The sequence below is a fragment of the Podarcis raffonei genome, chromosome 15, assembly GCF_027172205.1.
Source record: "Podarcis raffonei isolate rPodRaf1 chromosome 15, rPodRaf1.pri, whole genome shotgun sequence".
Lineage (NCBI taxonomy): Eukaryota > Metazoa > Chordata > Lepidosauria > Squamata > Lacertidae > Podarcis > Podarcis raffonei.
The window spans coordinates 13,505,886-13,531,610 of NC_070616.1; the positions used below are offsets into that span (position 1 = coordinate 13,505,886).

General features: G+C 48.3%; 2 protein-coding genes across 3 annotated transcripts in view; one reads left to right on the top strand and one right to left on the bottom strand.

The window, feature by feature from the left end:
* Positions 1-25,725, bottom strand: part of SRRM3 (serine/arginine repetitive matrix 3) — a 106,155-nt gene that overhangs the window by 50,089 nt on the left and 30,341 nt on the right. For both annotated transcript variants that reach the window (XM_053367813.1, XM_053367814.1), the window contains exons 2-3: positions 23,394-23,514; positions 6,804-7,075 (exon numbers count right to left, since the gene is read on the bottom strand). In XM_053367813.1, coding sequence (XP_053223788.1) covers positions 6,804-7,027 — 224 coding nt within the window. In that variant the 5' untranslated portion in view covers positions 7,028-7,075; positions 23,394-23,514. The remainder of the gene's footprint in view (positions 1-6,803; positions 7,076-23,393; positions 23,515-25,725) is intronic.
* On the top strand, positions 15,489-21,273 carry LOC128403154 (kelch-like protein 4). The gene is made up of 4 exons (XM_053367815.1): positions 15,489-15,637; positions 17,205-17,283; positions 18,821-19,048; positions 19,753-21,273. The coding sequence occupies exons 1-4, from the start codon at positions 15,544-15,546 to the stop codon at positions 21,212-21,214; spliced, it is 1,863 nt and encodes a 620-aa protein (XP_053223790.1). The 5' UTR covers positions 15,489-15,543; the 3' UTR covers positions 21,215-21,273.

The following is a 25,725-nucleotide window of genomic DNA, read 5'->3' on the forward strand; positions in this document are numbered from 1 at the left end:
CACATTCTGAGCCACAACAGAGGTTGGAATCAATCTCGGGGGGGGGGAAGGATGAAGTCTGTGTCATCTTGCACATCTGGTCAGATCCGGCGTTGATGTTCTGAAACTGACTCTCCTGTGTTTCCGCTATTGGTTTGCACAGAGAATTGGAAGTCCCAGATCCCACCAGCAAAGCTAGAAGTATAGCATATGTGCTGATATAGATTTGTAAGATCACAAGAAGCTCCATGTCAGATCCAGGGCTAGACTAAAGCTTTTTGAGGCAAAGGATAAGATGCCCCCCCACCCAACTCAATTCCTGTTCTATGTACAGGAGCTGACTGGACTAGCAGGTGGATTTTATTTCAACACTGGTAGGATATAGGTGGACCAACAGGTTAATTTCAATTTCTCCCTTTTCACTTCATTTTGCTGATTTTCCAGATCAGTTTTTTATTTATTTTTTCTTTTAAAAAAAGTCCTCATCAGCCTTTAAGATTCATTTCTGCTAATACATACACATTTGACTTTTATTTTGCCCAATATGTTTTTTTTCCATTTTCCCCTAATATAATAATGATAATTTGTTGTATTTATTATTGCTACGTAAAATGTCTCAAAGAGGCTTACAGTTATAAAAGCATACAAAGCGCAAAATTTAAAATACATCAAAAAAAGAGAGATATCAACTAATTATCATCCTGCAAAAATATTTAGAAGGATCAACCCTTCCCTGCCCTCTCCCTGGGGCCTCACTTCTTGCAGTGAGGGAACTGCCAAAAGGCCCTCGGAGCTGGACCTCAGTGTCTGGGATGAATGATGGGGGTGGAGATGCTCCTTCAGGTATATTGGCCCTTCCCTGTTCGCCCCCCCCTCCCCAGCACCTGAAATTCTCAGATAGACTGCCATTAAATATGGCAGCTCCATTTAGTTCTCATGGTTAGCAGCTGTCGACAGTTCTAGCCTCAATGCATTTGTCTGCTCTCATCCGGGCTGGCAATTACGGTGACAAAGTGGCAGGGAGAGAGACGCGTTTGCCACGGCACACGGCTTGAATGAGTAAAGGCTTTTTGTGCTGGTCCACCAGCTTTCTGGCGCCCACCCCCCTTTCCCATCTCTCTGAAGTCCCACGACATGAAAACAGTCTGTGGCTTCGAGATGCTTCAGGACGGTTGTCAGATGAAAGGGAGCCGGCAAGGCGAGTGGCAGAGAGAGAAAGCAGGAACCAACAGACTCGTTAAATCATTGCCTTTTGAAATATACATCAAAATTCAACAGCGGAAAGTAAAATTCAAAGGAAGGCAGATACAAAGGAACAGACGCACTGTCAGTCCCTGAGCAGCGGAGAGTCTGGAGGTATCAAGAAGGCCTGGGCTTTTAGAAGCTGGTGTGGTGCGCAATGTGAGTTATGAGCCCAGAAGACCTGCATTCGAATCTTACCACGACCACAGATGCACTGGATTACCCTAATCAAGGCTTGGAAGCAAGGTGGGAACCTGGATACACAGAGACCTGCTTGTTCTGTGCTGGATCCAAAGCTGTGACTACTGGAGAAGCAGGAAGGTTGGGGAGTTAATACTGTGAGCCCCTCCATCCACTGCTCAGGTTGTATATCTGTATAAATAAAACCATGTATCCTAAAGACACCACAGTCTCCGCTGACCTTCCTTCCGAGGAAACTGAACCTGGGCAGATGCCTGAAACCTCTGGAGTCTCTCGCCACTCAGAGATTGGGGTGGCACGTGACACTCACAGCCCCACTGATTGTGGGGGTCAGGCAGTGTGTGTGGCGCTGGGAACTCCCGTTTCAGAATTTGCTGTGTTGCCACAGGTAACCAAATCAATCTTTCTACGTATATTTTTGAAACAACAGTCCTTCCAGCTGCTGCAGTTTTAAGGGGGACACTGAATGGGGGGGAGGGCTATATAGGCCAACCCCAAAATTTTGTATAACAATTTTGTGGCGTGTCCGCTGGGAGGGTCCCTAGGCCCCACCAAGAGTCACAAAGGAAGTAATTCCTTTCTTTGTTTCCGATTCAGGGTTGTTTCCTTCCCGCCCTCAAAAAAACCAAAAGCCTCCCTCTGCAAAATAAAAAAAAAAACAGCTAATGAGAATCAAGGGGGCCATCTGCTGTCTCCAGCATGGCCCAATCCTCTGACGCCCAAGACCATGCCATGAATAATGCTCCACTGCAAATATTTGTCTTCTCCAGCAGGCTCTCCCATCCAAAGGCAGGCTGCTTGTTTTTCATTTTCACAGAGCTCTCAGTGGGGGGGGGGAGGGGAGGAGGCCTGTTTCTTATGGGGCTCTGTCTGGGGCTGGATTAATCATTACGGGAAGGGAGGGACGGTGCAGGATTAGGATTGTTTAGAGCTTCCTTTTGTGCCAAGGAGGCCCCTGCCATGGTACAGTGGTACCTCGGGTTAAGTACTTAATTCGTTCCGGAGGTCCGTTCTTAACCTGAAACTGTTCTTAACCTGAAGCACCACTTTAGCTAATGGGGCCTCCTGCTGCCGCTGCGCCACTGGAGCACGATTTCTGTTCTCATCCTGCAGCAAAGTTCTTAACCTGAAGCACTATTTCTGGGTTAGCGGAGTCTGTAACCTGAAGTATAACCTGAGGTACCACTGTATGTCCTTCAAACTGTTCAATGCTGTTGGGTGTGTGGGACAATCGTCCCAGGTATTTGGGGGTGTCCATGAAAGAGCAGGGCAAAAATTCTTCAAATAAATACATAAGGTGCATACAGAAAATAAAATACGTATTTTAGGAAACCTCCCAACTGGCCCTTCTAGTCTAGCATCCTCTTCTCACAATGGCTAAAAGGGTAGTGGCTTTTCCACTAAACATGAGGACACAGTTTTATGGCAAGGAATTGGGTATGAAGCAGAAAGGAAAGCTAGCATTTATCTGGGACCAAATGCTTTAGCCTACAAGGTCCTGTTATTTTATTGCTGGATTTCCAGTTATATTTAAAAATAAACCACCAGGGAGACAGGAAGGGACTTTTGCACAGTGGTTGACTCCGTAGGAGGTCCTGACCGGATGGGTTTCCCTTCGGGAAGCTTGCCTTTGGTTTATAAAAAGTCCCCAGAAAAATTCTTGTATGCCATATTTCACCTGACTGGAATGGAACCAAGGCCTCCACATGAGGTGTAAAAGGTAAAGGTAAAGGGACCCCTGACCGTTAGATCCAGTCGTGACCGACTCTGGGGTTGCGGTGCTCATCTCGCTTTATTGGCTGAGGGAGCCGGCGTACAACTTCCGGGTCATATGGCCAGCATGACTGGCGAACCAGAGCAGCGCACGGAAACGCCGTTTACCTTCCCACCAGAGCGGTACCTATTTATCTACTTGCACTTTGATGTGCTTTCAAACTGCTAGGTTGGCAGGAGCAGGGACCAAGCAACGGGAGCTCACCTCATTGTGGGGATTCGAACCACCGACCTTCTGATCGGCAAGTCCTAGGCTCTGTGGTTTAACCCACAGCACCACCCACGTCCCACATAAGGTGTAGCAAAGAGTTATTTGCTCTGATTTCAAAGTGAATCAACCTGGATTTGGAAGCGTATGCAAGTCTCCAGATCTTGCAAGGTAGATTTGTTTTAAAAACACACACACAAGCATATTTTACAAACAAGCATATTTTAGGGGGAAATCCAAGGACAAGTGTAAAAATGTGTATTTTAATGGGGGAAATATTTATTTTCAGAAAAATAATCTCCACAGGATAATCTTCCTGAATATTAGTTGATTTGATGGCACAACTTTACAATACTTTAATGCAATGTGTATAATACAGAATTTTAGGCATTTTAGAAGAATTTATTAAAATGCGTACAGTAAAAAATGCTTTTTTTTTTAATCTGCAAAAATAATGGGATGGGTCAGACCCGTGATTAAGGGCACACAAAACAGACCTAGATCTATCCACTCCTAGCTTCTTCAGGGATCCTGTCACTGCAGAGGAAGTGAAACTGACTGGACCAGCCCACCAGAGATCGCTGCTAGAGTCAGAGTCTGAGTCACAGACCAGCTGGGTGACCTGGGACCAGCTGCTTCTCTTTGTCAGAAAGAAGGATCTTACGTCACGCTATCGCTGCCGCCTTCTGCTATCCAACCCCCCCGCATGGAAATCCCTATGAGTCATCCATCCCTTGAAGTACCAACAGATCAGGAGACAGAACCACCTGGGGACTTGAGCTTCCATCGCTAGGGAGCAGACCGTCATCCATTCTGACCCTCTGATGACCCTGCTTTCTTGGCTGCCCTCACAGGGTCGAAATTCACCATCAAATAGGATCGCACCCTGCAGTAAATGTAAGCCATACAAGGCTATGGCCCATCTAGCTTGAATGGTGGGTTGGCAAGCACTTCAAACGCATTCGGGGAGCGATTCGAGAATGATCAAAATGGCAGATGGTCCAGTCCTTGGGGGACCATATCGTCTCAGACGTGCATGTTTTACCAGCAATCAAACCGTACCTTATTCCCATGATTATACACACACACACACACACACACACACACAGAGGGAGGGGACTAATTTAAGCATGCAAAATTTAAGCACCATTACCACTTCAGACTACAGCCAGAGGATGTTCTCTGGACACAATCCTCTATCTGGCTTAGAGGGACAGGAGACATTACCACTCGGGGTGATGAGAGGGGCGGGGAGCTGGTACAAATTACTGGGACCTGGTGGTCTAGAAGGGGACTCAGGACCCGACTATCTTGAGTATGTTTTACAGGCATCTCGCCACTTACGTGTGGTCGTGTATACGTGGATAGCCTGGAAAGCAATCACTCAATCACTCAATTCAAATCTGGAAATGGCAGGAGAGAGCTGGAAAGTCCTTGTGGCTCACGAGACAATCCCCAGAGCCCTAAGAGGATGCCAGTGAGCCCAAAGTCCAGAAATAAAGGTTTAAAAGGCTTTTTAAAAAAGAACCTGTGGGTTCCAAAATGGCGCACAGAGTTTTTACGGCTACAGCAGTATCTCACTCAGCAGCTGTGGGGCGGGAAGCTGTATTGCTTGGTTGCACTGTTGCCTGCCCTTAAAGTAAAGGTAAAGGGACTCCTGACCATTAGGTCCAGTCATGGCCAACTCTGGGGTTGCGGCGCTCATCTCGCTTTATTGGCTGAGGGAGCTGGCGTACACCTTCCGGGTCTTGTGGCCAGCATGACTAAGCCGCTTCTGGCGAACCAGAGCAGCACACGGAAATGCCGTTTACCTTCCCGCCGGAGCGGTACCTATTTATCTACTTGAGTGCAGTATAAAATAAAAATGTGTGTCCAATGCCTCTTAAATCGCCCTAGTTCCCCTCTCTGATGAGGCTCCCCACTTAAGTGCATTTCGCTGATGTGCCCAGGTGCCCAGAATGTAACCCCAGCTTAAGTCGGGAGTCGCCTATCTATAATTCTTTTAAAATATGCACTTCATATTCAATACATGTACAACTCTGAACAGCAGCCTGTGAACCTATGCCGTGAGCCGAACATTTCTGAGTATTTCCGAGTCTCTACGAATATTCGCTCCTGCACATTGACAGTATGACAGCTCAGTCTCAACTTGTTATACGTAATCACATTTGTAGGTTGTGCGATACACATAATACCACTGTGGTTAGTTCAGCAACAATCATGCTGGTGCTTAGATTATTGTTGTTAGTCATTGGGTTGCAATATTGTCAACAGGTACAAATATTAACATATTTCTAATTAACAAAAATAAGACTGCACATTTATAAAAATAAATGTGTAAAGATTTTTCACTAGTTGGCCCTTGTTGAGAGGCCCCCCAAAAATGTTTACCGGGTCCGAACTCTCTCACACTGCACCAAACTCACCATCCGGGCCAGAAGGTGTTACCCTATCAGGACTCATCCAACTGAGAAGACATTTCTCCAATTCATCACCTCCGCAAAGCGGAAACTAGCCATTACAGAACAGGGCAAAAGAGCAGTCAACTCCTTAGAGCAGGTGGGGTGAATAAGAGGTTCAGGCCGGCCAGCCCTCAAAAGGCCTCAGCATGTCACTGGGGCAATTGCAAGTCCCCAGCCAATCCCAGAAAGCACGGGCTTCCAAGAGCCCTCTGGGGTCTGGTCCTTGCCAGCTGGCCTGGTGTCCACTTGGCCTCCCCTGGAACTGTAAGCCAGAAGGAGACAGGACAAGCAGAGGCTGGTGGTTTTATACTCTCTCCTATGTAGCTCATATTCAAAACGGAGGCACGTCCTGACTCTAGCAAAATGATTCCAATTGTCTCAGAGCTGTGCACTGAATGTATGCAAGTGTGGGTTCAGATGCACATCTCACAACACTGGTGTTGACGGCGATAATTAGAATGATATGCTTTTGTGCTGCTGTTTTACCGGTCTTGGGTTGTATTTTTGCTTTGAGGATATTGTTTGCTTTTATATTAGAGGTTTTCAAAACGTTAAGAGGTTTACAAATGTTCTAAACGAAGTCAGTAAATAGAATTGGAATAATAATAATAATAATAATAATAATAATAATAATAATAATAGCAGCAGCAGCCAGCAGTAACATAGTGGTTAGAGTGCTGGACAAGGACCTGGTAGAGACCAGGGTTCAAATCAATGAATCTCACTGGGTGACCTTGGGCCCAGCATTCACTCTTAGCCTAGCCTACCTCACAGGGCTGTTAGGAGGATAAAATGAGGAGAACTATACATGCCACTTTGAGCTCCATGGAGGAAAGATGGGATATAAATGTAGTGGTGGTGGTGGTGGTGGTGGTGGTAGTAGTAGTAGTAGTAGTAGTAGTAGTAGTAAATGCATAGTAAATGAATGCTGAGCTCACCCTTGCTCCTCCATCATCTCCTGCAACTCCATGCATTTCAGCTCCACCCGCCGCTTCCTCTCGTGGTCCAGGATCTCCCGGTGAGCCTTCTTCACCAAACCGGCCTCCACCAGCCTCACCTCGTCCTCTGGCTTGTGCCATGTGCCCGAGGCCCCCGCCTGGGGGAAGCCATTGGAGGCCTCCTGTGGAGAAGGCATCCTGGCACCGTTGTTGTAGAGAGCCATGAATGCCGGGTGTGTATTTGGGTGGGTGGGTGGGGCCTTCTGTAGACCCTGTTGAGATTGAGGAAAGGGAGAAAGAAAAAACATGTTTATTTCTGCATCCTAAAACACAGCAGGAGCTAAGCGAAAGGCCAGTTGCTCTCTTACTCAGAGGCTCTGGGAGAGCAGCATGCTAGGGACCAGTGAAGTTTCTCAGGAGGCTCACTTTTCCCTCCTCCCTCCTCCTCCTTTTTTCTTGTGTGACTTGTCCCTTTTTTTTTAAGATTGTGAGCCAGTGGGCAGGGGAGTGCCTTAGGATTGCTTTTCATAAGCTGCTTTGAGAGCCTTTTTGGCTAAAAGGAGAGGTACAGGTGATGTGAACAAATAAACAGGGAAACATCTGGAGAAGAAGGGTGTGTGATATGAGGAGTCCCAAGGGACAGACAGAAAAGCCTAGAGGACCACATGTGGCACTTGGGCCTGAGGTTCCTCATCCCTGCCTTTCACAAGCCCATTCAGCCCGGAGCATAAAATAACCCAACTTCACCACTGAGGAGCCTGAGGTTCTACTGAAGCCCCATTGAGGCCTGAGATCCACCAAGGCTCCATTGAGGCCTGAAGTTCCATTGAGGCTCCACCAAATCCTGAGGGTCCTCTAAGGGCTCCATTGAGACCCAAAGCTCCACCAAGGCTCCACTGAAACTTGAGGCTCCATTGAGGCCTGAAGTTCCATTGAGGCTCCACCAAAGCCTGAGGGTCCTCTGAGGCTCAATTGAGACCTGAGGCTCCACTGAGGTTCTACTGGGCCCTGAGGCTGCTAGTCCCCATCCTTTCACCACTGGCTCAGACTCTTATTCTGCAGCCAGACTGTAGTGGCTGGATTGGCGGCCTGTCTCCCACCGCAGTGGCCATCCACGGCATTGCTGATTAAAGGACTTGAGCAATTGGAGCAGCTCCTAATCAGAGGAAAATTAGGCTGGTGTGTGTGTGTTTTCTCTCCCCAGTTCCCAGACCTTGATCAGGATTCCTGTCCAGATATCAGAATATTTAATGCCAGTCCTGGCTTGAAAGTGCAAGCAGCTGGGATACCCCGGGGGAGTTTGCCCTGGCGTTTGATGAGCCTCTTATTAGGGGCAGCGTAATTGCTTGTATCTTTCTTATGCGTGGCACACACACACACACACACACACCGCTCTGGACTCTGCAAAAGACAAGTTGCCTCATTTTCCTCCTCTTCTGCTTTTGCACAATCAAGATGCTAATTTGCCAGCTCCATCTTCCTGCGTGCAAAAGTATTGGTGGCAGCACTGGGGTGCGGGAGAGAGCAAGAGAGAGCGGGAGAAGAGAAATGCCCAATAAATAAGCGTATGCACCGGAGGGACTGGCGGCTTTTAACGCGACGAAAAACACCAATTAGGCGGGAAAGGAGTGACCCAAACAGTGTGTGGCTTGCAAGTGAAAGAGGATCTGAGAATATAACTACCACCACCCCGGTTCTATTTTTAATCTGGAACATTGCTCCATAGCTCCCACTTCCCTGCAGATCGGTAGCTTTTGACAGGGTCAGCTTTGGCAAGAGGAAGGAAGGGCTTAGCTCAGGGATAGAGTATCTGCTTTGCAATGCATCTCCAGGTAAGGCTAGGAGAAAAGGCTGCCTGGCATCCTGGGGAGCCGCTCCTGATCAGTGTGGATGTTACTGAGATAAATAATTCCACTGAACATAGGAAGAGCCCTGCTGGATCAGACCAATGACCCATCTAGTCCAGCATCCTGTTCTCAGAACAGCCAACCAGGTGCAGGAGTGGACTTTGGCCTTTCAAATTTCAGTAGAGCCAAAATCCAGCACCTTCCGTTCTGTGCATGCACTACGTCATGGGTCTGCAAACTAAGGCCCGTGGGCCAGATCAGGTCCAACTGCCTTCTGGATCCGGCCCGTGGATGGTCTGGGAATCGCCACGTGGATCTCACGTTCTTTCCCTCTCTCACACATGGCACCGCCACTGCCGCTTCCTCCCTCCCTCCTCCTGGCTTCTCCCTCCCTCCTCCTGGCTTCTCCCTGCCCTGCCTAGAGGAGGAAGGGGGCTGGGCTTTGTTGGTGCCAGCAGCAGCAGTGCTCAAGTATCCGCCATTTTAAGCAGCTGCTCTCCGGAGCCCTTTTGCAAGCCACTCATCATCCTGCCGCTTCTGCTGCCAGCCCCCGCCACTTGCAAGACACAGGTAAGCAGCCACTGGGGCTCGTGGTGCTCTTGCATCATTTATTTATTTTTTCAAAATATAGTCTGGCCCCCACAAGGTCTGAGGGACAGTGGACCAGCCCCCTACTAAAAAAGTTTGCTGACCCCTGCACTATGTCATAGTTGTGGTGCCCTGCAGCACCCCCTTGGCTCAACGCCCGGTGTGGGGGAACCGGCCATGCTGCCCTAAATCTGCCAGATCCTGCAAAGGGAAACCCACAAGCAGGATTCGAGCACAAGCACATTCTCCCCTCCTGCAGTTTCTAGCAATGGGTATTCCGAAGCATTCCTGCCTCTGGCTGTAGAGGCAGAGCTCAGCCATCACAGCTAGTAGCCATCAGCTGCCCTCTCCGCCATGAATTTGTCCAGTCCTCTTTTAAAGGCATCCAAGTTGGTTGCCCTCATTGTCTCCTGGAGGGGTGAGTTCCATAGTTCAACTACTGTATGTGCTGCACAAAGAAGTCCTTTCTTTTATTTGTCCCCTGAATCTTCCGACCTTCACTGGATGTCCTCGAGTTGGTCTGACTCAGTGTAAAGAAAGGTCCTATTTTCCGACGAGCGGTTTATTCTCTTTCCGTACCTGTTAGTGTCTGCATTATGTTTGCGTTTTCACACAACTTAAAAGCCAGTTCCGGGAATATGTAGCAGAATATAGCCCAGGTTTAGCATTCATTTCCATGCTACTTGCAAATGGATTGTTTCTGGAAGCAGTGATGTAGAAACGAGCGCTAAACTTGTGCCATATTCTGCTATATTACTGGAAGTCGCTTTTCTGTGGAGTGAAAGTTCAATCAACTCCCGCCCGGGAACTAATGTCCCCACTGTGGAAGGACGCGTGGATCCAGAATTGGCCTCCACAGTCACTTACGGACTCATTGTTAAAACCGTGTTTATGGAAGACAATCTTACTCGGCTACGAGTGATCGCCAAAGAAGAATAATGCAGAAATAAACAGGTAGGGAATCGCCGGGGAGATGGAATAAACTGCTGTGTGAATGCAACTGGGCAAAGAGACTGTGCAGGCAAAGTTCTAAGCCCCAACCAGGAAGACTTTATAGCTGGACTGTTCTGGCTAAGGCAAATGCAGAACTACGCTATTAATAGTCTCCAGGTTTGCCTGGTCCCCTGCAGGTGGCAGCGGGAGGGCTGGAATCTCCAGGTGAGGGAGAGTCCCTTTAATAATAATTTTTAAAAAAAAAATTTAAAAATTATTGACTATTTTCACATAACAAATTATTTCATCAATTGTATTTTCCCCTCCCATCTTTCCCACATACCCCCTCCCCCCTACAACTTCCCTCAGTTTCTCTTTCTGATTTATTAACACATATTATTCTCTGCATGTTCTAAAAATGTAAAAATCTCTAAGTTATCCGTCTATTATATTAACAAATAAATTTGTGTCTGTTTATTCAAAACCTGCCAAGGAGCCCAATTCATTTTGTTGTTTCTTTAAGTACTTTGTAAAAGGTTCCCATTATTCTTTGAAGTCACAGTGGTCCTTATCGCGCAGTTTGTACGTCAATTTTGCCAATTCCGCATGGTCCATCAATTTCTCTTGCCGCTGTTCTTTTGTCGGGGTTAATCATTAAAAAAAAATATTAATAAGAAAGCTGCAAGCTTCAACCTGGCAGGTGCTGGTTGCAAATTACAGCATAGACACACTGAGCTGTCCTGCTCTCCTCTGTTCCCTCCTCCCAATTAACCTCCATCGCCAGGATCCACCCCTGTGACATGACTCAGCAAAGTTGGCCCATGAATGAGGCGGCCCGTTAGGAAGAACTTTCTGAGGGTTAGGAGTGTTTAACCAGAGGTTGGATGGGTGGCCATCTGTCAGGGCTTCTGTAGCTGGGATTCCTTCATTCCTCAGGGTCCCTTCCAACTCTTCAATTCTATGGGATATTTGGAGTAGCCTGAACCATAAAGAAGGCTGATAGCCGAAGAATTGATGCTTTTGAATTATGGTGCTGGAGGAGACTCTGGAGAGTCCCATGGACTGCAAGAAGATCAAACCTCTCCATTCTGAAGGAAATCAGCCCTGAGTGCTGACTGGAAGGACGGATCGTGAAGCTGAGGCTCCAATACTTTCATGAGAAGAGAAGACTCCCTGGAAAAGACCCTGATGTTGGGAAAGATGGAGGGCGCAAGGAAAGGGGACGACAGAGGACGAGATGGTTGGACAGTGTTCTCGAAGCTACCAGCATGAGTTTGACCAAACTGCGGGAGGCAGTGGAAGACAGGAGTGCTTGGTGTGCTCTGGTCCAAGGGGTCACGAAGAGTCGGACACGACTAAACAACTAAACAACAACAACAGCCTCCTTCTAGTTGGAATACGGTCTTCAGGCTGAACGAGATTCCTCGCTCCCCTTGCAAGGGACTGCCTCGTGCCTCCATTGGCAATTCCGCCCACGTCGATGGCATATTACTGGCAGTGGGCATTTGTGGCACAACACAGCCCGGGAGTGCTTTTCAGCTAATTCTGAAGGAGCGCTCAAACACCAAGCAGAAATATAAATACAGCTGTCTAACCCTGTTGGCCGTGGAATTGACTAGAGACGGTTGCTGGCTGCTAGCGAGGAACAGAAGGGAATGAGGGCAGAATAGAGGCTTGTAATTAAGCAATCAGCCACTTAATGGAGGTGGATTCGGCAGGAGATAAGAATGATTGTGCAGGAATTACTGGAGGAGAGGTGGAGCACCGCGTCTGTGTGAAAACAGCCGTCTCACTCAGGCAAGCCTGAAAATGTGCTGGAAGCAGACGCCCTCTTCTAGAAGTCGTAACACATCCCCGTCCCCTTGCATTCTCCTCTGCAGAGGTTGACCTTGACTGTTCACTGGGTATTCTCTGAATGTTTGCACATTTACTGGATCTTCATTCAGCAGCTCACATTTGTAATGGACGCCCATTGATTTTTGGTGCCCAACAATGATATGTCCCCCCCCCCTTTTAAAGCAGCATTGTGTTTGGTTTGCTTTTCATGTTGGACAGGGAAGGAGGGGCACTATTGGACAATTTTGAGTCCTCTAGGCGTCTCATTTTTATTTATTTTTGCAATATTCAGTTCTCCACATCAGTTGGTGATTTAAAAACAAAAACACAAGATCTCATGAAAATTCATCAGCCCTTCTGTGTGAATTTCTCCTAATATGTACATTGTTGTATGCAGTCTTCTCTAACAAGCAATTCCCTCTAATATAATGCAAATTCTCTACATCATCTCTATGAATGTATGCATTTTTATTTCACCTTAGTGCTGTGTTTCCCAAAGTGTGGGAAACATACCTGGGGATATATGAAAGGGTTTCAAAAGGTACACAACATCCTTTTCAAATTTTACTTTATTCTAGATAAAATAGTATTATTAAAACTACCCCCCATCACCTTTGTGCAAGAAATGGGGTACGCCATAAAGACTGGACTCTCAAAAAGGGGTTGCAGCTATTGTAAGTTTGGAAAACACTGGTCTATATTGAGAGGCAGTGGCTGTCCCAAGGTCAGTCAGGGAGCTTCATGGCCAGGAGGGAATTCGAACCCTGGTCTCCCAGGTCAAAAACCCAAAACTTTAACTATTAGACCACGCTGGCTCTTCCAAGTGATCCTAGAAGATGCAATGGTTTACACTTCCACCTGTTGTTGCTATAAACCCAGGTAAATTGCCAACCATACTGGTTGGTGAGGAGCGAGGGAGCTTAATGTGTTTCATTTGCTCTAGGCTAAAGTTGCTCAATGTCTGTCCCCCACAGCCCTAAAATAGATTTTGACTGCCCGCTTCTTTTTCGATGATGTTCACAACTCACTTGAGATCCCTAAAGGTCACATCCACACCCTTTAGCACACATTTAAAGCACATGGTTCTTCCCACGAGGAGCTGGGAACTGTCGCTCTGGGAAGAGATATTGTGTGGTGTGGGTGTCACCCAAGGCTCTCACTTCTGCTGGGCCTAAAGGTAGAAGGTATCTGTGCCCTTGTCACCATGGCAACCAGGCCAATGTGTCCCCAGCCCACTGAATCCTGGTTACCCGGGCAACCAAGATGATGCTTCCTCATCACTCCTGTGAGGTAGCTCTCCTCAGCTCACCTGTCTAGCTCTCTCCCCCATGGCTTTGTTGACTCCTCCCCCTGGCCCAGGTATGGTGGTCCTCGTTGCCTACAGTCTGTCTGCATTTGACCACCTCTTTCTTACCTTCTCTCCCTTCCCTCCTCAGTTGCTTCCTGCCCACCAATTAAAGCACAAATTTTAGGCTCCTTGGAGCAAAGGACCCTGCCAGTTTTTGGCATTGCTTTGTGATGTATCATGTATGTTGATAGCACAATATGATTATTTTTTCTAATCCTACTATACAAATACTTAATTCAGCTTAAGAAACCATTTGGGGGGGAGGGGTCAGTGGGGAACATTTGAAATATCTGAAAGGTTACCTCCTTCCCTATAGACAAATTTCCTCCACCCGCAGTGAGGGGTGGCTCAAGGAGAGAGGGCCTTCTCTGTGGTGGCCCCTAAGATGTGGAACTCCCCACAGAGGTGCATCTGGACACCTTCATTATACAGATTTTGGAGAATGCTGACATTGTAATTCTTTGCCCTGATCGTTTGACACTTGAGATGTATGTTTTTTAGGAGCCGCCTTGTTTTTTTGGTTTCAAGTTGTTTTGAATCGTTTCTAATACTGTGTTTTAATGCTTCAATCCACCCTGGGGCCTTATGGTTAAGGGTGGGAAATCGATAAATCGATAAATAATCATAGGCTCATAGAATTGTAGAGTTGACAGGGACCCCAAGGGTCATCTATTCGAACCCTATGCAATGCAGGAAGCGCAACTAAAGCATCCCTGACTGATGGCCATCCAGTTAAGAAGAAGAAGAAGAAAAAGAAGAAGAAGAAGCAGCTCTGATGTTTCTCACCCCTACTAATGCCATCCCCAGCCAGCAAGCTCAATTATCAGGGCTGCTGGGAGTTAGGAGTCCAATGACACCTGCAGGCTCACTGCTTCCCCATCTTGAAATAAGGGTGATAAGGGCAGTATAAAGGTAGACTGCCTCTCAGTGTGAAGGCTCTCCTCAGCTTAATTTCCTCTTTCCTGTTCTTTTATCTGGATTGCATATTTATGGTCAGGGACTATCTTCCTTTTAAAAAAAAACCCTCTTAGAAAATGTGTCAATAATGCTGTCTGATTCTGGATTGTTTTATGCTTTTTAAAAAGGAGTAATGCAGCTGCTTGGGTTTAACTTGACTTCATTATTGTTTTGCTTTGTGTAGTGGTGCTGAAAACACAGCCTATAGATACATCTCTCTCTCTCTCTCTCTCTCTCTCTCTCTCTCTCTCTCTCTCTCTCTCTCTCTGAATGAATGTTGCAGAGTTAGATTAATTGGATCCGGTTCAGTATAAGGCAGCTTCCTATGAGAAGGTCCATATGGCTTAGTGGTTAGGGGATCTGCTTTTCATGCAGAGGGTCCCAGGGTTCAATCCCAGGTATATCTCCAGGTCAGGCCAGAAATGTTCCCCTGCCTGAAGCCCTAGAGAGCCATTACCACTGAGGAGGAGGAGGAGAAGAAGAAGAAGAAGAAGTGTTTGGACTTGATATCCCACCTTTCACTCGCCTTAGGGTGCCTCAAAGCGGCTAACAGTCTCCTTTCCCTTCCTCCCCCACAACAAAAACTCTGTGAGGTGAGTGGGGCTGAGAGACTTCAAAGAAGTGTGACTAGCCCAAGGTCACCCAGCAGCTGCATGTGGAGGAGCGGGGAAGCAAACCCGGTTCACCACTCTTAACCACTGCACCACACTGGCTCTCTAGACAATACTGAGCTAGAGAGACCAAAACCTGACTCAGTATAAGGAAGTTTCCTGCATTCCTATTTACATCAGAACCATGAGGACTGAACTCTTGATTTATTCTTAGGGAAATGGCCCGTAGCTTAGTGGTAGAGCACCTTATCTGCAACAGATGATCCCAGGCTGAATCCCTGGAAACTCTGGGTAGGGCTGAAACCATAGTGAGCTGCTGCCAGTCAGTGCAGACAATACTAAGCTAGATGGACCATGTCAGCTTCTTTGAGCTTCTTCAGGAGGAAAGATGACCAATAAATGCAATTATTATTAGTAGCAGAACAACAAGAGGAAGAACCTTTGAGGTCCCATCCAACTCTATGATTCTATTCTATGATCCTGTGTTTTAAAGGTTGCATTTTTAGGTCTGTGTGAACAGGTTGAAATGAATGCACCCCTTTGAATAACCCCAACATTAAGGACCTAACATTCTGTATCTTTGTTCATGGGGATAACAGTTTCCTCGCCAGACATCCCCAATGGCTAAGACTGCAGAGGCTCCGAGGGAGAAAGAATTGGGGTCAGATGACTCCCAAAGCGGACTACTGTCTTTGAAACACATCATCAAGCAGGGTAAGTGTGATGGCCCTGGAGTCCAGTTGTGGCTGGGACACTGAGTCAGAAGCTACAGAGTTGCAGGCTAAGGAGCCAGAGCGGCTTCATTATTATTATTATTATTATTATTATTATTATTATTATTATTAATTCCTAACAGGGGTGCCAACTTGAATAAAGTATTTTTTTGGGGGGGGGGAATAGCCCCGTCCCACATAATCAATCACATGACATGGTCACACAAACCATTTGAAAGGCAATGGCCATCAACTTTTGGGGCGGCGGCCATTCGAATATTTTATTGGAGGGGCTGAACCCCCCTCGGCCCCTAGGAGTTGGCTCCTATGCTCCCCAATGCTGCCATTTGGAGGGTTCGCCAAACGTGAAGCTGGCTGCCACTAGGAGGCCCCTGAATCAGATCTTGCAGCACCAGGGCTCCCAGAACTGGACCTCATGGGTGCCTTTCCCCTGCGCCCCAGAAAGTGGATAGAGAAAAGTCTATATCCCTTTCTGAAAACGGTAGAACTCAAGGACATGGGGCGCAGCTGAATGTTGAAAGATTCATGACAGTTTCTTTTCAAGAAGCATAGATTGCTCTTTTCGGTACTCTTTTGGCCCCCTGCTAAATACATTTTTGCTTAGGCAAGCCTGTCCACCTGCTTAGAAAGTTGATCCCAGTTTTAATCTGTTTTTAACCTGACGTTATTTTTAATTTGTTGGAAGTCTTCAATTGTTGTTGTTCTTCTTTCTTACTGGTAATGTTATGCTTTCATCTTTTCTTAAAACCACTTTAAGAAGGGTTTTTTAAAAATACAATCAAGTGGTTTATAAATGTTACAAAATAAGTGGTAAATAAATTAAAGGCTTGGCAGGGACTTTCCCTATCCCTGTGTGTTCGATTTTGCATGACAAGCAAGCAGAAGAACTGGGTTGGCTGCAGGAGTCCTGTGCTGGAGCATCCCCACTAGCAATGCTCACTGGGAAAGCAAGTTTGCCTAGAATCCTTCCCTCCTAATCTTAAACGTTTTGTAGCTTCCTATAGGTGTCCAACTATAAAGGAAAGGAACGCTGTACCTTTTCCTTAAAACATTCTGTTCTTTTTTCATTGCTTCTTATGTTCTAGGGCAGAGAAGGGGAACCTTTTTCCTCCAGTGGTTCAGATCTTCATCTCTCTCTATCCCATCCCCTATCCACCAACTTTGACAGGTGGGCAGGACCGCTGCCTCTCAGTCATCTGACATCACAATGATGTCAGGTGATAGGCAGGCAGGTGCTTCTTCCCACCCATCACAGTTGGTGTCAGGGGAGACAGCGAGCAAGCTGGTTTGAGTTCCCCACACATCAGCTGATGCGTGGGGAATTCAATCCTGCTTTTAGCAAGGGCTGGGTGCATTAATTAGCACATGCAAATTTTATGTGCCACCCTGTTGTCCTCTTCATTTTATGCTATTTATTGCAATGTGGCCTGATCCGGCAACCTCATGCTTAACATTTTAATGTACTAGCACTATCACCTGGTGTGTTGAAGCGAAACCTGCTCACTGGCCTCCTTTAACCCCCTCATGTCATCCTCTCACCCCTGCAGGTATCAGGCAGCTGTACCAGGCACAACTGCTCTGTGATGTCACCCTGGTGGCCGAAGGAAGAAAGTTCCCTTGCCACAGGTAAGAAGCCAGCAGTACTCCAAGCCATGCTCTGCTGGGGTGGGACATCTCAGGAGTGGCTTTAAGGAAAAGACGGGGGCCATTTATCAAGTACAGTGGACGCTTGGGTTGCGAATGTGATCCGTGTGGGATGCACGTTCACAACCCGCAGCATCTACAACCCGCAGTGGTGCGTCTGCGCACGCACGAGTTGCGATTCGGTGCTTCTGCACATGCGCAAAGCGCGATTTAGCGTTTCTGCACATGTGCGACCGCCAAAACCCAGAAGTAACCCGTTTTGGCACTTTTGGCAGTCCGCAACCCGAAAAAACGCAACCTGAAGCATCTGTAACCCGAGGTATGACTGTAGGAGTATATGCTGAGGTATTCTAGGAGAAGAAGTGCAAAGTTACTTTGGCTGAGACACACAGAAAGTGGATTTGACCTGCGTCAAGGCGGGGTCAGAAAATTGGAAGCTGCCCTATGCTGTGTCAGACCATTGATCAATCCCGCTCAATGTTATGGAACTATGGAACTACCTGCCACAGGAGGCAGTGATGGCCACCTATTTGGATAGCTTAAACAGAGGATTGGACAAATGCATGGAGGAGGAGAGGGTTATTGATGTCCACAAGCCAAAATGGCTATGCCCTGACTCCACAGTCAGAGTCAGAAATGCTAAAGTTGCTGGAAGCCATGGAGTTGGGAGTTCTCATGCTTGGGTCCTACTTGCGGGTTTGCTGCAGGCATCTGCTTGGCCACTGTGAACACAGGATGCTTGACTAGATGGGCCTGATCCAGCAGGTTCTTCTCATCTTCTTATGTCCTTCTATTGCCTACACTGACTGGCAGTGGCTCTCTGGGATTTCAGACAGGGAGCTCTCCAAGCCCTACCAGAGATGTTGTTGGCTATTGAATCTGGGACCTTTTGCATGTAAAGCAGTTGCTCCACCACTGAGCTACAGCCCTTCTTGCAGAGAGCTGCCTTATACTAAGTGATGTCCACAGAAGCAAGGTTGCGCTTTGCTTCCCTAGTACGCAAAACCTCCTTAGAAACAGAGCCAGAGCGCTCTTCCATCTGGCTGGTGGCGTACTGGCAGGCAGCTGCATGTCAGCCTCTTTCCTCACTCTGCTCCTTAAGCTCCTTTTAACCACAGATGCTGGGGATTTGGCCCAGACGGTCTGCATGCCTGCTCAAGACTTTTTGCTGCCTGAAGCAGGCAGGATCCCCCCACCCCAGTGCATGTATGAAAGCTAACCAGACCGGAAGCTGAAGCTTCTTACTCTCAGACGTCTGATGGGACAGCATACTTAGCTGCTGTCCCATCCACGAATAGCTGGCTAGGTCAGGAGCAGAGGGGAGGACACATGACACAAATGGCCCTGCCCTTCAAATCCTTGCTGTCAATCCCTACCACCCCCACCCCCAGCAACTCCTGCCTGAAGCAGCTGCCTCACTCTTTCTAATGGTAGAATCAGCCCAGGTGCAAAGCATCTTCTCTATCGCCTCTTCTCTCTGTGTGATGCATCCTAGTGCGTCTCTCCTCTTTCTCCCCAGAACACTCTTGGCTTCCATCAGCCTCTACTTCCAGCGAATGTTCACCAGCACCTTCAAGGAATCCCGGGAGGGCGAAATTGTGCTGATGGATTTGACCGCCTCCTCCCTCCAGAGGCTCCTGGATTACATCTATACAGGGGAGCTGCTGCTCCTCTCTGAAGACGTAGAAGATCTGTTCACAGCAGCCAGCAGGCTTCAAATCATGTCTGCGTTGGAAATCATCACCAGGTAATAAGGAAGGGGTAGGTCAGTGCATCAAAAACAGGGAAGGGGAAACTGTGGCTCTTCACATGTTTCCAGACTACAATTCCCCATCACTCCTGACCACTGATGGAGTCCAGAGAGCTGGAAGGCCACAACTTTGCCATTCATCTAAAGACACATCCCTGTGGGGTTACACAGCCAGTTCAGAACCAGCGTGTTCTCTTCAGTCTCCTTATTTTTTGCCATGGCAAATCAACGTGGCTTACAAAAATGACTTACGACAAAAACAATACATAAGACTAGGGAGTGGGATACATTAAAACATCCCATCTAAGGGGTTAAAGGCCAAAGGCCTGTTTAAAAAGGAAGGTTTCTGTCTGGCACCTGAAGATATGTAATGATGGCACCTCCCTGGAGAGAGCATTCCGCAAATAGGAAGCCACCACTGAAAAGGCGCTGTTCTTCTGTTGCCACCATCCCATGGAAAGGGCACATGAAAAAGGGCCTCAAATTATGGTTGCAGGGTTCAGGTTAGTTCATATGGAGAAAGGCAGTCCCTGAGGCACAAGGCTTTGTAGGTCCAAAGCAGCACTTTGAATTGCTCTGCTATGTTCTAATATTGTAAGTTCTGATATTACGAAAGAGGGAGAAAAGCATGTCCCAGTCTACCTATTTTCTCTCCATCATGCCATATATGAGAAAAGTCCTTCCTCCTTTGCTCCTTGCAGATTCCTCATGGAGAGGATTTCCATGGAGAACTGCCTGGGTCTTTACGTGCTGGCGTATTCCCACAACCACCGGCCTCTCCTCCGCCCGGCCTCGCGCTACATTGCCTTCCATTTCGAGCACCTCATCGAGCTCACAGCCTTCCTTGCCCTCGACTTCAGCGTCCTGGTCAGCATCATTGCCTCGGACGGCCTGGAGGTGGACTCAGAACTGACCATCTACAGGGCCATGCGCCGCTGGGTGTACCACAACCCTGACGAGCGCCTCCTGAAGCACGCGGCCCTGATGGACCACATCCGCCTCTCTCTCCTGAGCCCCGAGGAACTGGCCGAGGTCCGGGCCGAGACAGAAGAGTTTTATGAGTGCGTCCGACTGCCGTGGGAGGAACTCAGTGTCCCTGAACGGCTGTGGGCCAGCAGAGGCCTACGGCAAGGCATGTACCACAAGGGTGTTGTGTGCGTGGGGCTCCCCAAATGGAGCAAGATGAGCCTGGGGGCCGAGGAGCTGGATTCTCACGTCCACTTTTTCGACCCGTCCACTGAGCAGTGGGAGCAGCTTCCCGACCTGAAATCGCTGACCTCACCTAGCTGCGTTTCTCTGGGCCACAAGCTCTACATCACCGGCGGGCAGCATTTAGATGGCTCCTACTCCAATAACCTCCTGGTATACGACACTCTTGGGGGCCACTGGTCCAAGCTGCCTCCCATGACCACAGCCCGGGCGTGGCATGCCTTCCTCCTATGCCAGAAAAGGCTGTATGCTGCCGGGGGCTGGGACAGCACTGGGACTCTTGTGTGCGCCGAGAGCTACGACTTGGAGCGTGAGGAGTGGACAGACATCTCCAGCCTCCCCTTTGCCTTGACTTATTTCGCCTCTGTGACACTCAAGAGCAAACTGTACCTCGTCGGCGGGGAAAGGGATGATGCTGAACTCCCCGTCCCTCACAAGGGGTTCCTGGTTTACGACATCAAATCCGGCGCCTGGTCCCAGGTCCCCATGGCCTTTGAATTCTACGAGGCCAGCGCTGTCACCTTGGGCGACTGCATATTTGTGGTCGGGGGGCTTTCCGGGGAGGGCAACGAAGGCTCCCGGTACTTCACCGGCCGTTGCGTTTGCCTGTTGAGCGATGGCACAGTGAACCAAGAACTCTCCATCCCTCTCCTCCCCATCGCCATCTCCTACCCGGGCGTCGTCTGCTGGAGGAAGAGGGTGTATGTCTTTGGGGGCGACAGCAACGACCGCTATTCCAGCGCGATCCATTACTGGGAGCCAGGCCAGCAGAACTGGGTCCAGTGTGGGGCAACTTTACCTGACCCCCACTATGGGGCGTTTGGCTTTGGCTGCATTCCGCTCAACGTCCCGAGAAAAAACATCCTGGCTGTCTTCCACCGGGGATCCACCTTCGAGGTGGAGGAGCAGGAGGAAGACAGCTTGGAACCCTGCCCGGTGGCCAACCTTACTTAGCACATTTTGGGTCCTTGTTATTTTTGATTGGTTTAAAAAGAGAGAGACCTGAAGCCAAATACCCAGTTGTTGTTGCTGTTGTTGTGACTGCTGAACCTACCTTTCGGTAGTGGCCAGTGTGCTGGTGCAGAGCTTTGGAGCTGTCCCAGCACTGGCATCACTGCAACCTACCTAGACGGCTCTGGGATTATGGTGGGGCAGCTCTGAGGCAGCCCTGATCTCCTCACTGCCATGTCCTACCCCAGCAGCAGCAGCAGCAGCAGCAGCCAAATAAGGAGGGCAGCCCCACAGCTCCACCACACACCCACCACTATAGCTCCCTCTGCAGACAAGAGGATACGGTCCCCCTTATCCAATGCGTGTTTTCATCACCTGTCTCTCATTCCTGACTCCTCGAAGCCTCTGATCCTTTGCTTCTGCTCCCAAAGCCCACACCTCAAAGCTCTGTGAGTTTGGTTGTTTTTCTCCCTCGGCCCAACTGACTTTCCATTTCCCTGATTTCTGACATCCTGAAATGGTCATTCGACCGTCGGAATGTTTGTGAATATTCCCTGATGCTCTGAGTTCCTTTCTTTTCCTACCTCAGCCCAACTTGCTTTCCCATTTCCCTCACAGGAACCAACTTGATCTTCAATCTCACTCAGAAGTTGGAATGTTTGTGAACATTCTTTGGCACCCTAGAACATTCAGAGCCAGTAGAGTCCAGCTAGCAGGCAGGCAGTGGCCAGCATTATTGTAGACTGCGCATCATTGGGCCCTAGGAGCATTTCCCTTCACTCACACAATTGCAGGTCGACCTCACAACTGCTTTGTGTTGCACTTTGTAGCACTCTTGACAGGACTACTTACAGACTCCCTCATTTATTTAGAGCATTTCTAAGCTGGGATGTGGGTGGCACTGTGGTCTAAGCCACTGAGCCTCTTGGGCTTGCCGATCAGAAGGTCAGCGGTTCGAATCCCCGGGTGAGCTCCCGCTGCTCGGTCCCAGCTTCTGCCAACCTAGCAGTTCGAAAGCATGCCAGTGCAAGCAGATAAATAGATAACGCTGCGGCGGGAGGGTAAATGGTGTTTCCGTGCGCTCTGGTTTCCGCCACGGTGTCCCGCTGCAGCGGTTTAGTCATGCTGGCCACATGACCCGGAAAACTGTCTGCGGACAAACGCCAGCTCCCTCAGCCTGTAAAGCGAGATGTGCACCACAACCCCAGAGTCGCCTTTGAGTGGACTTAACTGTCAGGGGTCCTTTACCTTTTAAGCTGTGTATGCTAACTGGAGCCCCCAAAGTGGCTTAAAATAATTTTAAAAATGAAGCAAAACATTCAAGATTTACTAGGGAGGGGCAAAGGCACTGATATGCCCCTCCCACTTCAGATGTTCCAGCTGATATTCTGTTTCTGAAGCTCTGGGCTGTGGCGAATCTCAGAGAAAATGGCTGCTGCGGTAACCAGGTGTTGACCTCTTTCATGTGGGCCTACCTAATTCACTTCCCCCAAAACAGTACACCGGGGTGAGGAACCTTTTTCACCCTGAGGATCACATTCCCCTCTGTGTGACCTTCTGAGGCCCACATGTCAGTGGTGGAAGGAGCTGGCAGGCAAAAATGGGTGGAGCAACAGGCACCATATTTACCTTTGTACTGTTTCTAGGTGGGAAGAGTGAAATTTCCCATGCTGCCTAGATAAAAGCAACAGGTCCCTGCTTTGCCTGCAATGCAGTCACGGTTTGAGCTTCCGCCAGAGTCGGACAGAAAGATTTCCACCCAACCCAGCTTCGGTTGTGCATTTTCTATAGAAAGAAGCATTCAGAGCCAGTGTGGTATAGTGGTTAAGAGCAATAGACTCGTAATCTGGGAAACCGGGTTCGCGTCTCCGCTCCTCCACATGCAGCTGCTGGGTGACCTTCGGCTAGTCACACTTCTCTGAAGTCTCTCAGCCCCACTCACCTCACAGAGTGTTTGTTGTGGGGGAGGAAGGGAAAGGAGAATGTTAGCCGCTTTGAGACTCCTTCGGGTAGTGATAAAGCGGGATATCAAATCCAAACTCTTCTTCTTCTTCAGAAGTTCAAGCAACACACTGTTACTGTCATTGGTTTTTTATACTTGCAAACCACTCCTCTTCCTAGCACAGAGATACAGTCCACATCCCTGGAGCAATACCCTTTTCCCATCATCCCGGAAGCTTACCTCTCAAAAGCTGGGATGCATTCCCCTTAGGTGGACGTCACTGAACAGGCTCCAGGCCTTCTCTCCTCAAGAACACATTTCCTCCGGGAACTGGGATCCCCTCTGCTTGATGCTTCAAAGCCTGTGAGAGGATGAAAAGGGAGGAACCTAAATATATTCCCATGCACACCTGCCCCAAACCACCTGGCAAATTGTGAAAAGCCAAGGGAGAGATTTGGAGGTGCAGTCCAAACCACAATTTGCACCAGGCATGGTAGAGTGTGTGGAGATGTTTCCTACCTACTCCAACTGACCAGCGGGCCAGATTAAGTTAACTGCTTGCACCAGTGGAAGCCCACACAAGGACCTGATAGGGCAACAGAGCTTCTCCCCTCTTCTTTGCCCTGATACCCCCTAAATTGGCTTGGGAGAGATCAAGAGAACCCACAGACAATGTGTTGTGGGGAGAGAAGGTAGATCATTCCATTCTACAAGCATTTCTTCTAGATGGAGCAATCTTCTTGGTGCTAGCTTGAATTCGTCCCTTGCTTCTGATGCCAACGTCACAATGCCAGCTAGACCTCCCTTTGCTTCCTACCAAATATATGGGCAGGTAGAAGTACCCACCTGCAGGATCCCCACCAATAGGGAGCCCCAAATAAGACATTCTGGTGGTTGATTCTGGGAGGGACTGAGCTGGCCCAGAATCCCATTGACTCCCACGCCAGCCCCACCAATGTCACATGATGACATCACGCCCAATCCAGGCCTGATGGCACATCAACATACCCACCCTCTCACCTTCCACCTCAGCCTGTGTGTGTGTGTAGCAATTGGGGATAAGATTGTGCCCTCAAAGTCATTTCTTGTGTTAATCCTTCCCAGAGTAGACATAGGCCACATTTGCACCATACATTGAAGGCTCTATGATACCACTTTGAACAGTCATGGCTTCCCCAAAGGATTCTGGGAGCTGGAGCTCATGAAGGGTGCTGAGAGTTATGAGACCCCTATTTCCAGTGCTTTTTTATTAAAAAATGTTTAGGGGTACTCTCATTTTCCTATTCATATTGAAATACTGCCCCTCAATGAGGCCAAACTTAGATTCACAAAATGTTTGGGGGTATGCGTACCCCTGCGTCCCCCCAGAAAAAAAGCACTGCCTGTTCCTCTCATGGAACTACAATTCCCAGAATTCCCTGGGAAAAGAGAATGACTGTTAAACTTCTTTGGGAATGGCAGCTCTGTGAGGGGAATAGAGGGGTCTCCTAAGAAATCTCAGCACCTTCAATGAAATCTCTAAGAAACACAGTAAATAATGACTATGGTGATCATAATAACAAAATGCTATACAGTGGCACCTCAGGTTAAGAACTTAATTCATTCTGGAGGTCTGTTCTTAACCTGAAACACCACTTTAGCTAATGGGGCTTCCCGCTGCCGCCGCGCCACCACCACACGATTTTTGTTCTCATCCTGAAGCAAAGTTCTTAACCTGAGGGACTATTTCTGGGTTAGCGGAGTCTGTAACCTGAAGCATCCGTAACCTGAAGAGTCTGTAACTCGAGGTACCACTGTACAGAAATGCATTCAGAGGAAATGCCTTACATACCTTTATTGTACAGTGGTACCTCGGGTTAAGTACTTAATTCGTTCTGGAGGTCCGTTCTTAACCTGAAACTGTTCTTAACCTAAGGTACCACTTTAGCTAATGGGGCCTCCAGCTGCTGCCGCGCCGCCACCACACAATTTTTGTTCTCATCCTGAAGCAAAGTTCTTAACCTGAGGTACTATTTCTGGGTTAGCGGAGTCTGTAACCTGAAGCATATGTTACCTGCAGTGTATGTAACCCAAGGTACCACTGTATATGTTAGGCAAGACTGTGTATGAACATGTATATTAAGGGAAATGTGAATGGATGCTGATGAATTTCCAGGAGATGTTTAAGACTGGAGAAATGCATAAGCTACACTGATGGATCTGTCTATCGCCTGGTGCAGCCAGACTCCCTGCCACTTTCATCTCTTGACTGAGGAACCAAAATGAGATGAGAGGGCCTGACCTAAAGGCCGACCTGAGTCCCAGAGCTTGTTGATTTTTATTTTTTATTTTTTTAAGAAGAAGAAAGAAACCACGGGCTGGGAAAAACAATTAGCCTCCCTCCAATCCACAGCCACCGTTTTAAAAATAATCTGAATTTCTGGCAGACTTGTGGGAGGGATCCTGGAAAACAGCACCGCTAATGGGCTTCGCTGCCCCTACTCCCCACGGTGCCCACTTTGGACTTTCTGATCCCTTTTCTCCTTTTCAGAATCTCAGTCAGGGGCATTTTATAGGCAAGCCAAGTACAATG

Bases quoted from the DNA above. Each gene is read 5' to 3' on its own strand.
- LOC128403154 (XM_053367815.1), top strand. From the start codon at position 15,544: ATGGCTAAGACTGCAGAGGCTCCGAGGGAGAAAGAATTGGGGTCAGAT. The intron at 17,284-18,820 runs GTAAGAAGCCAG...CTTTCTCCCCAG, and splicing joins AGAAAGTTCCCTTGCCACAG to AACACTCTTGGCTTCCATCA. The intron at 19,049-19,752 runs GTAATAAGGAAG...TGCTCCTTGCAG, and splicing joins GCGTTGGAAATCATCACCAG to ATTCCTCATGGAGAGGATTT.